General features: G+C 33.7%; 1 protein-coding gene across 1 annotated transcript in view; it reads left to right on the top strand.

Annotated features, from left to right (window-relative positions):
- The window catches only part of ABCB5 (ATP binding cassette subfamily B member 5), an 81,850-nt gene that overhangs the window by 28,774 nt on the left and 33,612 nt on the right, over window positions 1-19,464 (top strand). The window contains exons 14-18 of the mRNA XM_016159521.2: window positions 12,477-12,638; window positions 15,695-15,835; window positions 17,763-17,906; window positions 18,827-18,931; window positions 19,123-19,200. Of these exons, the coding sequence (XP_016015007.1) occupies window positions 12,477-12,638; window positions 15,695-15,835; window positions 17,763-17,906; window positions 18,827-18,931; window positions 19,123-19,200 (630 nt within the window). The remainder of the gene's footprint in view (window positions 1-12,476; window positions 12,639-15,694; window positions 15,836-17,762; window positions 17,907-18,826; window positions 18,932-19,122; window positions 19,201-19,464) is intronic.

A 19,464-nucleotide genomic window follows, 5' to 3' on the forward strand; every position in this document is an offset into this window, starting at 1 on the left:
AGTGTAAATCAGACTGGGTAAGTATTTCACCCTTGTTTCCAAACCATGTGTCACATGTTACACATGATGTTTCTTATTTTTGTGAAATAAACAAGTGACATGAAAAATCTATGTTTTTCATGGACACTTTGCTAATTTGCTTTATTTGGGTGGAGAAGAAACAATGACTCCCTCAAGGGCGTGGCTGATGCTTTAGTCACTTTTTTATACTTAATGTCTAGGGCAAAGCTCTACCTATAGAATGCACTCAAATTGCGTTTTAAAATGCTGATGTTTAGTTACTTAGGGGTTTGAATGTACCAAAAATGATTACACTTAACATAACTATCTCTTAAGTTATATAAGATTTTTTCTAGTTTTATTGAGCTGTAATTGATATATGTGATTTTTAAAAATATATCATAATAGGCTCCAGAGTTGTTTAAAGGTTAAATATTGTTCCCATTTTCTTGTCATGCAATATGTTAATCATTTCAAGTGATAAAAACTTGTTCAGATTTTTAAAATAAATAGTTGCTTGACAACATGATAAACTAATATGTAAAGGTGTTTTTTCTACTGGTAAAGTGAAATCAATATCAAATGAAAAGAGAAGAATGCAAAAAAATGTAAATTATGATTCTAATATATCATAGGTGTACATGTGAACAAAAATGAAAGCAGCATACACAAAAATAATAACAGTTGTGTAGCAGAATTATGGGGAAATTTAAGGGTTTTAAAAAAAATTATTTACTGTTATCGTTTTTCAATTTATAAAGTAATGGATTAAATATTGTAGAAATGTATAGGTGTGAAAGTGCTTTAAGTAGTGTTTACTGGTCTTTTGTGGGGGGAGAGTAAATGGTAACAAATGGAGTGATAAGTAGCACAGTCAACTGGATTAATTACATATGCCTCAGTTTATTGGGAAACAACTCAACCCATGGCGAAGAGGAGAGTTAAAATATAGACAAGGTAATGAAAACCCAGTTCTATGAGTCCTGTACACCCACCACATTGGTTGTGAAATCAAGTCTTCAGAGATCCCTAGCTAAGGAGTTAGGGCATCCAGCAAGTCTCATTTCTGCTCATCTGTCAAATAACTCTTAGACCCTGCTGCACAACACAGTCTAACTCATAATAGTTAGCAGATTTTTACAGCTCAAAATATCATGTAAGCCACTAACCAACTAAAGAGGGAATAATAAAACATATTCCTTCTTGCTGGTGCATTCACCTCTCTCCATGCCCAGCCTTCACATATTACTCACAACTTCTTCTCTCCATTACCCCCTTGTCTTCTTTTTATATGAAGTTCTAGAACCAGTGAAACTAATCTATAGTTATTTTTTAATAATTAAATCAGTAGTTTCCTGGGGCAAGGAGTGGGTTTTGATTAAAAAGGGACATGCAGGCACTATCACTCTTATCCTCACCTGGATTATTGCAGTAGTCAACTCCCTACTTCAGTCCATCCCAGTTCAGTCTGTTCTCAACACAGCAGCGGGGGATGCTATTAAAATGTAAATTTGATCATGTCATGCTTCTGCTTTAGATCTTCCAGTGGCTCCTTATCTCACTCTTCACTCTAAATAAAAACCAATTTCCTTACAGAAAGCTACAAGGATCTCTGGAGTTAGGTGCCAAAGTTTTTCTGGAACCTCACGTCCCACCACTCTCCCCCACATTGGCTGCTCTTTAAACATGCCATAACACTTTTCATCAGCTAGCATACTATGTGTGTATTTTTTTTATTTTGTTGTCTCTCTTCCTCCACTGGAATGTCAACTTTCTGGTGGCAAAGGCTTTGAGTGATTAACTGCAGTGTCCCTAGCACTAGAACAATACCTGGCCCTTAATAGACAGCCAATAAATATTTGTTGAATGGATTTTGGATGAGTGTGATACGGAATAATTCCAAGGCCTGAGGTGCTCTTTTCTGGATTTCTTAATTTAGTCTTGCTAAAAACTACTTTTGCTTCACTAATGTCGTTAAAGAGGAGATTCTAGAGTCAGTGGATAAAGATTTATGCCACAGGCAATGGGGTTGCACTGTGCTGTGGTATGAATGCGGCACACCAACGTAGCAGGCTTCCGGGCTGTCCTGCTAGGAGGAGGCATGGCAATGAACATCTGCAGGTCACTGGGGAAGCAGAGGAAGCCCGCACGAATTTTGGAATAAAGCCTGTGAAAGCTCTTTGAAATGTTAAAGGTGGTATGCAAATCTAGGGAATAATTATTATTAAGGAAGATTCAGCTACACCACATCAATGGGGAACCTTTAAAAAGGCCCTTTGCTAATTATGAGGGAAGTGTTTCTATCACAGTTTTATTCTTTGAAGAGACAGAACTGCTTTTGTTGCAACCCTCATGGGCTTTTCTTTATCAGCACTGCTCTTTACCAGTATGATGCATTCCGTTGCTCTTCCTCTGATGCCCCTTACATTATGTTTACACTACTTGGAAAACTGAGCAGTAAGAAAATTGGTAAATTACAGTAAGGTTACTTTAGTAAGCCCTAAAAAGTGGTTTTCCAAAATTGAAGTTAGGTTAATTATTGCACATACACACTCACACATATTCTGGTGTATCTATGTCAGTTAAATATCTTGCTCTCTGGAACATTTTTTTTCTCTTTTTCTTTTTTGTAGCAACACTATAATAATTGGGAACAGAAAGGGGATTTTTGCAAGGGGATTTCCTTGGCTGGAATTTAGCCAGGAAAACAAAGGTAACATAGAGACTAACTACCTCATTCCTCAAGGATCATGGGACATTTTATAAACCTGCTTAACCAAGCTCACATGTGTAAGGCTTGGTGTTAAATTATAGGCCACTAATTTCTTTTAGGGTAGTGCTTCTTCCCCTTCAATGGGTCGGGGCCCCCTGAGAATCTGACTAAGAAAGGGAAAAATAAACCACTGTATCTCTTCAGGAAAATCTATAAACATACTGTACACAAATTCATAGGCCCCTTGAAACCATTTATAAATTGTTATTGTAGTTATAATAAAGTAATAAATGGATAATAATAGCTAATCTTTACAAGAACCCACCCAATGAGATAAGAACACTTATTCTCTTGCTTTGCCGACTTGCACACTGAAGCATAGGAGGTTGAGTAACAGTCGGGCAACAGTGAAGCCGGAACATGGACCAGACAGTCAGCCCTCTAGCTCGTTCACATAACCATCATGCTATGCCATATTGAGATTATACATCTGCTAGGGACTGAAGCTAAGTCTGAATCTAGATCACTCTTCAAAACGGGCTTCTTATTAAACATAGAATTACTACATGATCCCACAATTTCCTTTCTGAGTATCTACCCCCAAAAATTGAAAGCAGGGACTCAAGCAAATATTTGTACATCGGTGTTCACAGTAGCATCATTCACAATAACCAAAAGGTAGAAACAACCCAAATGTCCACCAACAGGTGAGTGGATAAACAAAATTCTGTATGTATATACAATGGAGTAGTACTCGGTCTTCAAAAGGAAGGAAATTCTGACCCATGCTACAACATGAATGAATCTTGAGGACATTATGCTGACTGAAATAATAAGGCAGATGCAAAAAGACAAATACTGTACGTTCACACTTATCTAAGACACCTAGAATAGTCAAATTCATAGACAGAAAGTAAAACAGAGGTTACCTGGGGCTGAGAGAAAAGGAGAATGAAGAGTTATGGTTTCAAGGGCACAGAGTTTCAATATGGGATGAAGGAAGAGTTCTGAAGATGGTAGTGGTGATGATTGTACAACAATGTGAATGTACTTAATGTCACTTAATTGTGTACTTAGAAATGGTTAAAATTTCTTAAAATTTTATGTGTATTTTACCACACACACCAAAAGAATAGCTATCTAAGCCTGAATATAAAAGAATAGTGATACAGAAAGAATTCACCTCTCAGATCCTTGAGTACCATACCCTTAAAAATGGTTAGAGTAGTAAATTTTATGTTATACATATTTAATGGAATTTTTTTAAAAAAAATATGTGACCTCTTTCCAAAACCATAATGCCCTCTTGGGAAAGAAATTCAGAGCATACCCTAAATTGAGGCTTTCATGTAGGTTTATAATAGACTCATTTTTATCACCCTTAAGCTGCTTATTTTGATCCTATTATATATATATGTATATATATGCATGTACATATGTATATATATACACATATATATAATCCTATTATATATATAGAGAGAGAGAGCGAGAGAGAGAGAGAGATACTATATTTTTCTTTTGCAAGTGAATTTACATCATTTTACTTAGCAGGACATTTCAAAGTCTTAAAAATATAATAAAAAGCCTTAAAATATAGTAAAATATTTTTCTATGATATGGATAAGTATCTTAGTGATTTCTATGAATTTAAATTATTCCTGTTTTTCCTCCCTCACAACTAAGGAAAATTCCTATATAAGATACTGATTTTTTTCTAATTGCTACTAAATAAGACATCTGTAATGTATTATTTATTGGTCGGCATTCTGGTGTAGGTAAAACATTATTCCCTCTTGGAAGAAGAATGAGCTAATACTGTAACATTTTTCTCTTCTTACCCACCACTTTATTTACTTTTTCTTGTAACTTTATTCACAAATATTAGCTTGTTAATAAAGTTAAATAAAGGACAAAAATATTAAATGACTAAATAATTTTATTATTTCCAATTACTAACTTGATAACTTATTTACAAGTGAGAATGAAGAGGCTTCAAGCTATAAAAAGAAACCATCTTACTATAGAGTATTATTCCTCTTTACTAATTAGGGAGTACACATGGCCTCATCTTAGCAAAGAATTAGATATTAAATGTGTTTCCCTTTCTAAAGGCTCTTCAACTAAGCATATATATTCACATGAGTAGATTCCTGCAAAATGAAAGAAAGGGATCAAGGAGCGAAATATCAGACTTCTAAGTGCCTGATATTTTGCTATTTGTCATCCCATTTTACAAAAGAGAGCATTCTTGGACAGGTGGAGAGACCTGACAGTAATTTCACATTGTTCAGCTATGGAACCAGTGTTGGCTCAGAAGAACGCCAAGCCACCTGGCTTTCAACATCTTACTGAGATAGTTAAAATACCAGAAAGCCTGTATTTTCCATGTAACTACCATAGAGACCTTATAGCAGATGGTCAACTAAAATTTTGCAGCTAAAGGAGATGGAAATTCGTAAGAGTAGTAAGAGGTTTTTCAGACTGTATTCTTGGAACATTCGGGGACTAGGGTTTTCAAGGAGCCTCTTGAGGAGTGGAAAAAGGGGAGGTGATGGGGTGGATGAGCAGGCAGGATTCCCCCACTCTCAGTTTAAACAGAACAGCTACCCGTTAATCTGTATGGCTTATTTAAAAATACCAAGTTTCCATGCGCACTTTCATTTGATGAAAAGATTTTTCAGCTTAAAAAGAAAGAGTTTGAAGACCATAGGACTGCATCATCAAGCATATATCATCAATGGGCCCCAGTCTTCCTGAGGCAAACTTCTAACTGGCAGTCAGTGGGAACTTGTGTTCTCATAGGTTTCCCACCCCACACTTGCTGTCGGATACTAAAACTCTGAGTTTACAGGCTTCTCCAGAAAGTATATTATCCGTGTTAATTGACCCAGCAGTCAAATGCAGGCCCTCTCAAATGCTCACAGCTTTGCGTAGTTCTTTCTTTTCCTGTTGCCCACCTTTATTCAAGGCCCATTACCACTACTGATGAGAAGCTAGCTCCTCTCTTTAGGCCCTTATCTCTGCCCTAGCAATTCTGCCTAGCAATGTTTTAAAGCGCCCTCTATTTCAAAGTCCAAGCTAATTACCTGGTGATTTATGGTTGTGCATGGAATTGTGAAGTAATCTGAAAAATGCCAGCAAAGTGTCAAGTGGAGACCTGTCTTCCTGTTGACCTTTCTTTGGTCAAATACCTAATTGTTTGGCTTTTAGTTTTGTATAAACTGTGAAGGAGGAAAGGAGATGCTAGGAAATGATACTTTCTAGAAGAAATAATAGCAACAAGGCAAATTGAAAATCTACCTTACTTACTCTGAGGCATCCAAAAAAGACAGTGGAGTAGATTGCATTACTTCTCTTATCTTTACAGTAATTCTTGCTAAAAGACAAAGCATTAGTTCAAATTTCTTTGATCAGTTTTCTAGGAGACTTTGCTTTCAAAACCTCTTCTACGTTTTAAGTCTGAAACAATTAGTGTTGATTTTGTTTGTTTGTTTGTTTGTTTTCTATGGCTAGTACATCAGTTTTAGGCCACATTCATGATGTAGTAGTGATGCAGTACTCACCTTTTGTGTTTCATGTATCTCTGGGATCACCATGTTTCATTGCCTAATAATGTTGAGTGTTTTGAAAAACATTTTTCCATATATTTTTCCAGTCATTTTTTGGTTTTGAGTGGGAAGATAAATCTTATCCTTCATATTCCATGTTGGTTGAACACAGAATATTTTATTTTATACGCTGCTTTGGTATTAACCTTTTCCAATATTCTTAACTTTTTGTTTTTTATAAAATTTAGAAATGACTCATTTTTTTTTCATTTTGAAATCGTACATAAAAATATTAGTGGTATAGTTTATAAACATTATTTAAATGAAGTATATGTTATAGAAACAAAAATGGCTCTTTGTTATGTATGCTCAGTATTTTAAGATCACTATTAAGGATCGGTAATTCTCACCATTACCTGCATTTCAACAGAAGGGATTTAAATAGGTCTATTTTGTTCACGTGTAAAACTGTTACAAAAGTTTACACTTGCATAAAAGCCTGCCTTCAGTGCTCGTATAAGGTACAGGAAGAAGAAATTTTTAAGGTATTAGAAGCAGTCAATGCAAAGGGCTTTAGTCACATTGACAGGAAGACATCTCACAAAGCTACAGCAGGGTTTGTAGACTCTGAGTATTCAAAGGACCTGTGTTGTGTTTCAGCATTGCCACTACCTTTCTGCTATGTGGACTGGCATCACTTGCTTAACTTATCTGAACCTCATCTTCCCTCAGAGGGTAATAAGCATGCTTTCCCAACGGCTCACAGGACTATGTAACAAAAACCAATAGAGAAATGTTAGTTATGGAACCTTTCAAACTCTCACAATTTTTAAAATATAAGATATTCTCAAAAATAAGAATTGATTTTTTCATCACTAATTAATAATTAACCTGTAATACTGTTTGGCTTATTGATGGATGACAATTTCTATGGCCTTCCTACTTTTTTAAAAAAAATAATAAAACTAACTAGTGATACATCACCTGAAATTAAAATTTATATACATATTCAGTTGTCTTGAGTAAAAAGAGAAAAAACGCAATAAAAACAGTTCAAACTATTATGTCTATAGTTATTTATTACAGCATCAATCATTTTTACAGCCTCTTAAATCTCAAAAATGTGATAAGATCAGCCTGTACAAAAAAATAGAATCCAAGTGTTGAAAAAGACCTTAAAAGTTCTACATCCATATATAAACAATGATAGGTAATTTTTAAAGAACAAATTTCATTTATGTACACTATTCCCCTGTTCAGAAACCTCTGATAACTTCTATTCCCTACAGAAGAAATACTCCTTAGCGTTGCTTTACATGAACTAGACCTAAATTCTATTCCTAGCCCCCAAACTTCCACTTTCCACAGTTTCTGCTGCATGTGAACCTCAGTATTCTCCACAATGCCATGTTCTTTTGGGACCAACTTCCTGGTCTTGGTATAGCCTCTATTATAATTGTCCCCTGTCTCTTTTTCCCACAAGGCAAACTTTTATCTGTTCATTTAAGACCCTACTCAAAACCATCGATTTTGGCAATCTTTTTCTTTTTAACTAATAGAATAGTTATTTCTGCCCTCTCCAGCACTACCTGTGTTTCAGACCTCTATTCTAGAAATATGAGATAATCACGTTAACTAATCACTTCTGTACCCCTGTAATATTTTTATGTTATAATTATTTTTCTACCTCTTTTATTAGCTCTCCCAAGGGCTTAAACCTTAACTTATCTTTCGAATCGCCCTCAGTAAATAGTTGAGGGTTTGCAGCTTGAAAATATTTAATTAATGATGTAAAAGCTATCATTGACTATAAACTTTCCATGTACAAGACATAGCTAAGAACATTCATCTTCACAATAACCCCAAAATATAGGTAGCATAACTTTCCCCACTTAACAAATGAGAAAACTAGACTCAGGGAGGTTAGGTAACTAAGGTAAGATCGCAACCCCAGAAATTGGCAGAAACAAGATTCAAACCTAGGAATTGTGACTCCAGAGAACATAAATGATGAAATTATTGAAAATTAGATTTTCCTTTATAAACATGACATACTCTGTAGTCTATATATGAGATTGTTTACGATTTGTGCTTGGTTAGCATGTAGTACATTAAAGAGCAACATTCATCATTATATATGTCAGAGCAAACTATAATACAAGTTTTTATTGAAACTCATGGATTCCATTGCTCTATTCTTAGTCTTCTTTGTTGTTTATAAAAATTACTTAGCTATTCATGTAATGTAATGATCTGCTTTCAAACTAGAAAAAAAATCAAGGGAAATGTTTGTGCCAGTCATATTATGTGATTATCTCATATTTCTAGAATAGAGGTCTGAAACACAGGTAGTGCTGGAGAGGGCAGAAATAACTATTCTATCTACTCTATGTGACAGGAGATATAGGTTAAACATAATATAAATTTAGGTGCTTTGAATAATAATTTGAGTCTGATGATTAGAATGTTATCGAGGTCATGACAAAAAGGGACCCTGCCTTGGATAGATGTTAAACTATCCTTTTTTAAAAAATTATTATTCACCTGTTTAGAGGACACTCCTAATATCCATGCTTGGTACACCTGCATGGAAACCTTTTCACCTTTACCAGTGGTCAGGGCCAGTCACATAGTCTGTGGAGCCCAGTGGAAAAATGAAAATGTGGGCTTCTTGTTCAAAACTTATTAAAAATTATTAGATAGCAGCAGAGCATTAAGCCAACAGCGAGACCCTTCTAAGCACGGGGCCTTGAGTGATTGCATGGTTCATATACCCATGAAACTGGTCCAGTCAATCAATGTTCTCTTTACTGCCACCACAACTCGGAAGAATTTTAAACTGACTATAATACAGTGACCTAGCCTCGCTTCTGAATTTTAGGCATTAGTCCTCATTCCTAATGTGCATACACACATACACACACATATTGGCTAGGTATATGTATATAATATATTGAATACATATGTATGTATATATTCCTGATATAACTATATATGTATAACATTTACAGATGAGTGTATTTCAGAAACAAGAATTAATTATAATATCCGCCTAATGTAGAAGCCTAGTTTTGATGAGTTATAGTATCTCCATCCACAGTCTTATTTACCTAAGTAATTTTAACAATTAAAGTCCAGGTAGAACACCCAAGTTAAATGATAACCACCTCTCTATTGCCATTTCTAACCTGAGTGATATATGATTCCTCTTTCACTTTCCTGACCCTAGACTATGAATTCAGAAGGTTTTAAGTTATAATTACATGACCATATCTCTCAGTTGTCCTGACAAAGTTCCGGTTTACCCTTTTTGTCCCATTCAAGAGTGTCCTAGCTGGAATGATACTTTCATCAATTTAACATAAGACAAATATATCAGAATATAGTTTTCTCCTTTTTTTATTTAAATAAGGTATTATAAAAATAATAGTAAAAAACCTTTAATCATAAGTGTAACTATTTTCAGTTTTTCATAATAGCATCTATTTGTTGCTTATATGCATGTATATATATGTTACTCATAGGAACAAAATAAAACATACTTTTCCAAAGTATTTTAGCTTTCTTGTTTTAAACAAAAATAAAATACATGTACATTAAATAAAATTGAGAAAACTAAGGCAAAAAAGAATACAACCTATAGATCCAGTGATTAAATAAAGGTACTATTAATATTTTGATATATTTATATATAGGTGCCTTTTTCTATGGATAGATTTTTAACATAGTGATAACAGATGCATACATTTTTTCCTGCCTTTTCCATATAATATTTTGTCATAAATATGTTTCCACATTATTATTTAATCTTAATCACCATCAATTTGAGAAGTTTCCTTCTGTTATAGATTTGGAATAGAAGAGTTTGAAAGACATACTACTCTGCTTCATCAAGAATACCTACTGCAATAGACAGACCTTTTTCAGGGAATAGAGAACAAACACCATGCCAGATTCTAGTACCAGTCCTTCCCGTGACTAAATGAAATTTTGAGCAAGCATCTTAACTTTTGAGCTCTAGTTTCCTTCTCTGCAATAGATAAGAATAAAAATAAGAACAATAAAAGTAAATATCAGTAATATACCAATACCGTAGTATTAATAGTAATAATATTAGCTGTCAATTCTTCAATACCCAGAAAATTTTTAGTGCGCCTGTAGTGTGACAAAAGTATCACTTATGGTGCTAGGCATTTACAAAAACTACATAGTCAACACAATTATGTAGAGGAGTAATAAAACTTAAAGATTTAGATTAATGGATATCAAGGCCTATTTTAAATCCATGGTAGTTAAGACAAAGTAGCATTGGTGCAATAATAGACAAACTGAGTAGAACAATATACAGAATACAAAAATAGACACAAAATAATTGTCACCTGATTTAATGACAAAGACAGCACTGCAGTGCAATGGAGAATGGATGTTCTTTTCAAAAAATGATGCTGGGACAATTGGTTAACCTTGCAGTCATCCACTTATCTGCAGGGAATATTTTCTAAGGCTCCCAATGGATGCCTGAAACTGTGGATAATACCAAACACTATATATACTGTTTTTTCCTATACATACATACCTATGACAAAGTTTAATTTATAAATTAGGCACAATAAGAGATTAACAACAAAAACTAATACTAAAATAGAACAATTATAACAATATACTTTAATAAAAGTTATATGAATACAATCTCTCAAAATGTCTTTTGCATTGTTTTTTCCTGAATTTTCCATTTAATATTTTCAGACCACAGTTGACTGGGGGTGACTGAAACCACAGAAAGCAAATCTTGGATAAGAGGCTAATACTATATGCACTGACTCCTACTTGACCTCACACAAAAATCCATTTTCAATGAATTGTAGACCAAATATATAAAAGGTGAAATGATAAAGATTGTAAGGTAAAAGGTAGAAAAACATCCACACAACATTGGTGTAGGTAAAGATTTCTTAAATAGGACATAAAAGCCATAAATTGTAAGAGAAAAGTTGATTAGTTGGACTCCATTAAAATTTTTAAATTATGTTTATCAAAAGACACCAATAAGAAAGTGAAAAGACTACCAGTTAAAAGGAAAAAATAATTGTAAAATATAGTATATAATAAAGCCCTCATATATAGAATATATAAACAACTCCTGAAAGCTGATAAGAAAAAGACAGTTCCAATAGAAAAATGAATGAAAACCTACAGTTCACTAAGGAGAAAATCCAGATTGTCACTAATCATATGAAATGTTGTTCAGTGTTATCAGTCTTTAGGTAAATGCAAGTAAAAGGCACAATATAATAGTACTTACCCACCAAACAAAGAAAGTACCAAGATCAAGTGTCATTGAGGATATAGAGTAGTAACCAAAATTCTCCTGCACTTTTGGAGATTTATAAATCAGGACAACCACTCTGAAAAGCTGTTTGACAAAAAAGAGCAGAATGCATAAATAAATTGTGGTATATTCACACAGCAGGATACTATTTAGTAGTAAGAATGAATGATCAACAATTATACAATAAAATAGATGAATCTCAAAGACATTATGTTAAACAAAAATGCCCAGACATAGAAGGGTATATGTTACATGATTCCATTTACATAAAATACCAAAAAAAAAAAAAAAAGTGTTGTTAGAAGTCAGATAGTGGTTACCATTGGTGTGAGTGAGCAGTAAAGTGATTGGAAGAGAACCTGAGAGGGTTTCAGGGTGCTGGTAATGATCTGTTTCTTAATCTGAGTACTGTGCATCTGAATGTATTCAGTTTGTAAAAGTGCAATGGTCTGTACACTTTTCCATATGTATATGTTACTTGTAAAAAAGTTAAAAACATATCTGTATCCAACTAGTTAAGTAACATCCCCATTGTAAATATGAAGAAAATGAGAAATAGTAAGTTTAAGTTACTTAGTTATCTTTAATTATTAATAGCCAGACAACTGTGAGGTGGCTCAGATTAAATGGTTTTTAGTTTCCTTTCTAGTTCTAAGACACTATCGTTTTATAAATCTACCAATTTGGAATCTCATTAACTCTCTGACTTTCTTTTTACTTTAATTTCTTTTGGTCTTCCTAACCTGGTAATGTTTCCAAATTTCTACATGAAAGATACAATTCTTTGATATTTAAAAGATGACAAATAATCTTCTGGAATATTGGAGAGTTTCTTATTTCTACTAATTTTATACCTATTTTTTATGCTTATTATTTTTTTTAGGCAAGCAAAGGTCGAACTACAATTGTAGTTGCACACCGACTTTCCACTATTCGAAGTGCAGATCTGATTGTGACCATGAAAGATGGGGTGGTGGTGGAAAAAGGAACACATGCTGAACTAATGGCAAAACAAGGTCTATATTATTCACTTGCAATGTCACAGGTAATGTTTGCATGACCTACCATCATGTTAGCAGGGGTTATTTTTAACTCTTCAGAGATTATACCACACTGAAAACGGAAGTCCTGAATTAGAATGTTAGGTTTCGCAAAGCAACCAAGGTTTATTTGTATTTCTTCGGTGAAGAAATTCAGTGTATCTAATATCCCTCAGGACTGTGCTAAATAATATGATGACAGTTTAAAGAACTAATGGATACATAGCACCTATATTTGCCAATCACCCTACAAACAGGCTGCAAAGCTTGTATGTGACAGATCCAAAACAGTCTGATTCTATATGTTGTGATTTTTGTTGTTGTTGTTGTTGTTAAAACACGAAGAAATATAACACATAATCCCTACCTAAAGAATTCAGAGGCAAAAATGTAGAATTATGCATACAGATATTACAAGTTGAAGGAATAAGCAAGATGGATGGGGAGAGGGGAAACTAGATTGCCCATGGAAGGTTTTATGAAGAGGCCTTGAAGGCCAGCAGTTCGAAATTGGAAAGAGGAAGCGAAGTCTAAGTGGAACAGCAACAGAGAGGTCAGAAAGAAGGAACTTGATTTCCAATTAAACTTAAATGAGACAGTCTTCCATGAGAAAAGATAAGTATTGAAGACTGATTGAAAAGAATTGGTTAATGAAGGTCATATGGTGGAAGTTCTTAGAAGCTAGGCAGAAGCTAGTTGAAACTTACTGTGTAGGAAGCACCTAACACAGTGCCTGAACACAGTGGGCACTCAATAATTATATGCTGAATAAAGGGATGCACAAATAAACCCATTTCATTTACATACCACATCCTCACAGGTGGACCATGTGGGCAGTCAAGAGGAGGCATGATAATGCTGGAAACTTACGGGCAAATTCTTGTTTTTTAGAATCCACATTTATACATACCAGGCGATCTGCCCTACTGGATTTCACATTGTTTTTTCATAATATAAGTGATAGGGACTGGGCTCTAGCTTAACTTCTGGCCAAGCCTTCTTCTCTTGACCTAGAAGGCAACTTTCTTTCTAACCGGTCTTCTGCTGACAACTAATCTCAACACTTTTTGGTTTATTTTACTTCTTCAGGTTTTTTGTTATATTTTTGACGTCAATATTATCATTTCATGAGTTAGGAAATTTAGAAAGTTATGAGCCTCCATCTCTTCATTAAACTTAAAACTTCACATTTAAAACCCTAGCTTTCTCCACAATGCTAACTAACATAAGCATTTTTAAACACATAATATAAAGTAATGACAGAAAAAGAAAAGTTTGAAAATTTAATCTTATATTGATTTAAAAACTGCCTGATTCCAATTTTATTTCATATTAGGCCATATTTTCCTTCAAAAAAATAAAAGTTAGGTATTATTTGCCAGCTGAATATGCATGATTTTCATTCCACAGTAGACTTAATAATTTATGAAGTTACTAAACCAGTATTTTCAAACTAATAAGTATAACAATAAAAAGAAATAACTGGTCAAATTTAGCTTATTTTGAGATTTTTCTCAAGAACTACTACACTAAGATCTTTCTTTGAAGTAACATCTTTATTTTTTTTTAGTATAACTAAACCAAAACTCATTAAGTCATAGGTTAAAGAGTTTTACAATGTAAAGAAAACAAAAATGGAATGTTTGTGATATAAGTGTATAAAAATTTAAAATACCAATTCATTTATTACCTAAAATAATGTTTATTCTGATGTAGCAATACCATTTTTAATATTAATACTCAATGAACAACCATAATCTAGGTACTGAACACTTAATGCTATAATTATTTGTCTTGAACATACATGATTATTTACAGACATATTTCTTTAGCGAGTTTCCATGTGAAAATGAAATAAAAAGAGGCAGAGATATACATATACCAAAAACTTTTTAATTTTGTCTAGCTGTCTTCTCAGGAAAAGGAATTGTCTTTATCCTGTTAAAGTACCTTCTTAGAAAAATTTATTATGAGAAAAGGTCAAAATTTTATTTTAAACTTAACACAAAGTAAATAAATACCTCCTCGGGGGGGAAAAAAAGCCAAATAAAAGATTTCCTTCTTGGTAGAAAGAAATTTATAAGAAAAAAGAAAAAAGAAAGAAAAGTGATAGCATAAAGGAATGTCTGGTTACAAACGTTAGGATAGCATAGGACCGGTTAAAGTTCATTGTACTTTGAAATGACTGATTAACAGTTGTTAAGCTTGTCAAAGAATCAGTGTCCCTGGGAAGCCTTTCATGTGCATATTCTCCTTTGTACCTAAATCCACCTATGTTCTTTTATCTCCACTCCCCACCCTGGTCTGGGCCACAGTCATCCTAACCTGGCTCCTCATCTCTGTCTTGTCCCCTTCCTCCCATCACTTCATGGGGAAGTCACAAATTTACTCATACTACTCAGGTGAGCAGACAATGTATAACTCCTTAATTTCATTAGAACTGGTCTCATTTCTCTGAGTAGCAAGAAAAACAAAAATGAGACTTAAAGCAATCTGGTTTAGCAATTCATTCTATCTTGTTGTTTATGAGCTGGCCTCACCAATTTTGGTTTGTGATCAGTTTGGAATGGGCAGCAGCAACAAGCTGGAAAGTACTATTGTCTTCTGAGAGCTCCTTCAGGCCCAGAACCAGGCTCACATTTAAGTGCCTAATTGCTTGTTATAAATTTATAAGCAAAAAATAAAAAATAAAAAATTTAAAATAAAGCCAGAAAGGTGTCAGAAAGGGAATCTTTGCATCACATCCCCCCATAAAGCTCCTCTTGCTAAGATCTATCTGTCCCTGCTAGTGGAATAATTGTTTTGGGTTAAGGCATTGTTTTCTTCTGTTAATTATACAGATCTTTAGAAAGAAGGCACACTAAGTTACTGATACTCACTAATTTCAGTATAAGTTGCACTTATTAGCTCTCTGGGAAATCTGAAAACTTCGATAAGAACTGCATAAAAATATACCACTTTCAATAATAGAGACAATACAGTTTTAGGGGGATGTTTAATAAAGTTCCTTTGAATTTTTAAGGCGTTAATTTAATGGTAACGTGCATATTCTTCATTTAAGGATATTAAAAAAACTGATGAACAGATGGAATCAATGGCATATTCTACTGAAAAAAATACTAGCTCTGTTCCTTTGTGCTCCATGAATAGCATCAAGTCAGACTTTATTGACAACTCTGAGGAATCTATTCAAAATAAAGAGGTAATGGTTCAACTTTCAACAAGTTTTACCCATGTGTTCTCCAATGAATTCTGATTTAATCCTTATAATATTTAGAATTTATTTATAATATTTAGAATTTACTATAGCACTAAATTTACAAAATGAGTTTTTCCCAAACTTCACCCTACCATCACTGCGACACTATAAGAAAGAGCTCCTCAAATAAGACTGTATTTATGTCAGCTGTCATTGTTGGAGCAAGAAATCTCATGAGAATGTCCTACCCTATGAGGCAGACCATGGGTAAAAACAGTGGCTCAGGAAGTGTGCTACAGATACCACCAGTGATGCTCAAGATCAATTTGGGTCATAAAAAGACCCAAATCCACAACATTACCTGGAGACAGATAAACACCAGAACATATAGGATCCAGTCCTCTAATCCCAGGGCACAACCCGAGAGAGCGCTGAGGAAAATGTTCGCTATGTAGGTTGAGGCCCAAAACAGGTGCTGGATATTTTAAGAGAAGGGAGGATAAATGAGGATACAGAAATGAGATTTGAGCTTGTAAGAGTGGAGGTTGAAGAAAGTAGTACCTAGGAGTATGAGTTGTAAGGAGTGTTGAAGCCAGGTGATCTGGACTTGAGAAAAGCCTGAGGGTAGGAGTGAGAAAGCAAGCATGAGAACCTGTACTCTTTGCTCAAGTGAGTAACACTGTGTTTAGGAGGGGCAGGCATCAGTGACCAGGCTATAACAGAGGCCCATGTTCTTTTGGACAGTCAACTAGCTGAAAAATGAAGCTCTTTATGACAATAATCTTCAGAAAACTTCAGAAGAAAAGATAGTAGATAGTCAAATTATTAAGTAACTCAATATAATGGTGATTTAACCATCCTGAAAATAGATTTTAAAGGCTTTAGAATTTAAAAGTTCTATTGTTCAAGCAATAGAGTTTACATTATATTGCCACACCAAGATTAAAGCTAGAATTATAAACTATTTTATACTCTTTCTTGAAGAATTCTCTGCTTATTAGGTTCGTAAATGTCATTATTTCAAAAGTGAATACCATGAGGAAGTTTTAACATATGAAATGCCTGTAGTTTGCTGTATACTTTCTTATTCAAACTAATTACTCACCACAAAGCTATTCACAAGATTTTTAAAGTTTATCTCCCATATTACTCTACACGCATTCCATTGAAGGGCTGGTAGATACTAAACAGCTACTTGCATTGTGCTTTCTCTGTATAAAATCTGGGATTTTGTGTAACATAATCTCTTCTCTGTAATATAACATCAGCAATAGCTATCATTTAGTGGGTACTTATTGTTTGCAAATACTAAGTGAAGCTTAATTCTAAAATCAGTCCCATAAGATAGGAAATGATATCATCACCCTCGGAAAGATGAGGAAAGTGAAGCTTGGCGAGTGTAAGTAAAATGCTCAGATATTTCAGCAATTCACTTGTAAATGGGAACCCCAAAACAAGCTTTTAGTTAAGGTATTAGAAAAATGTTTCTGTTAATAAGTCATGAAACTAGAAAACTTTCACGCTTAAAATGCTAGTAAAACTCTTACCTTCCGCTTAGTTCCCACTTAAGTTTTGTCCTATCATAGAGTATGATACTCCATCCAGTTTAATAAGAGTAAAGAAAAATATGCCTGCCATTTCTGTGAGTCTTAGCTATCAGAACATGTAGATCGATTTGTATTTTCAATGATAGCAACTGAGTGAAATCCTAAAATGATAAGTTGCACAAATAGTCACTTTTAGTAAGATTCTTATATGTTTTAAGGTCATCATCAGGAATAGGAATATGAGCAGTGAAATCTTTCTACTTTCTAGTCTCCCACCTATTGTATTTGTTATTTTACATTATAGGTCTGTTTAAGATGGCTAACTTCTCTAAGTTCCATTATGTTCTTAAACTGGGGTTTTAACCAAGGTATTTTATTTATAGACAAGTCTTCCTGAAGTTTCTTTGTTAAAAATTTTTAAATTAAACAAATCTGAATGGCCTTTTGTGGTTCTGGGGACATTGGCTTCTGTTTTAAATGGAACTATTCATCCGATATTTTCCATCATCTTTGCAAAAATTATAACTGTAAGTAAAACTTATTTGCTAATATTTTTAACAATTTTAGATTAGTGTAGTCTGAGAGAACAGACCTGTTGTACTCTGATCCAGCAAAGGAAAAATTGAGATTTGTGATGGGTCACCTTTATTCACTGTGAGATCCATGATAGAACGATTAACTGATGTTCTCAGGGAATAAGCTGGCCTCTATTGTGAAGTGTTTGGCTGGGCCTTGTTGACTAGGCAATCAGTAAAGAAATTGCTTTGTTTTCTAATTTTGACTCCAGTGCTGTATCAGCATTCCAAAGCACTGAAGCAATAAAACAGACAAATGCGGCTGCTTTTCTTTCAACTAGTCTGAACAATGGCCATTTTTTATTACCAGTCAGATCAGGGAAAGGAAATAACAAGAGTTTGGGATTGTGCCGAGGGACCTAGGAAAGCTGATGGATCCAAGGATTTCACTAGAGCCATATTAAGTTTTCAGTCTCACAGATTTGCACAACTATGTTTTGTCAACATAGATGCCAATACATGTATATTTAGTAACTTTAGGAACAATTTCTAGGGACATGTATAAAGGTCTCATATTGCAGGTAGTGCTCTAAATAGAGGAATACTAAGAAACATGAGTTATTAAAAGTTATTAGAAATAATAATGCAAACCGATGGTTTCTTTGAAAATATATTGTGAAAATAATAAGAGGACTCATTTGTCTGATCTTATATTTACATAGCTTAATTGAGAGAATTAACAGCAAATTATGTTTTTATCATACTTAATGAATTAGAGGGTAGAACAATGGTGTACTTTCTCCCCAGAAATGTATATATAATCTTATTTTTATGTTAAATTCATTTTAAAAATCCCAATTAATAGGTATTTTAGTTTTTTCTCTTCTATATTTTTCTCCAGTCACCTGATAAAAAAATCTATTTCTTCTCAGATGTTTGAAAATGATGATAAAACCACATTAAAGCATGATGCAGAAATTTATTCCATGATATTTGTCATTTTGGGTGTTATTTGCTTTGTCAGTTATTTCATTCAGGTAAGCTTTCAATGAATTAAACAAATTTGAACATGATTACTTTTTATGTCATCCTCTCTATTTGAGTTAAAAATAGTAACTAAATATATTAACTAAATAAAATATTAAATAAGTAAATATAGTAACTAAGCGTTACAAAGAAATAGGAAAGAGAGTCAAGAATAAATGTAGATTTTCTTTTTGTTTTCCAGGGATTATTTTACGGCAAAGCAGGGGAAATTTTAACCATGAGATTAAGACACTTGGCATTTAAAGCCATGTTGTATCAGGTCAGTGTTTAGTTAATTTTTCTTGTGCTTTTAAATATTCTAGCTTTGAGTTTTTCAAGTCAATTTCTTGACATAATCTTTTCTTCAATCATTTAAAAGCATGCTTTTTGTGTCTCAATTAGCATTTGACGTCGGAATTCTTATAGTATATTTTTCTAATAGAAACAAGTCCAAGTTGTTATGTTTGGAAATACAACTTATAGAAAACAGGAATTAGAGTCTACTCCTTGTTCCTTGCATTTTCTTGACAAATCTTTATTTTAA

Source organism: Rousettus aegyptiacus, unplaced genomic scaffold (assembly GCF_014176215.1).
Source record: "Rousettus aegyptiacus isolate mRouAeg1 unplaced genomic scaffold, mRouAeg1.p scaffold_m13_p_13, whole genome shotgun sequence".
NCBI lineage: Eukaryota > Metazoa > Chordata > Mammalia > Chiroptera > Pteropodidae > Rousettus > Rousettus aegyptiacus.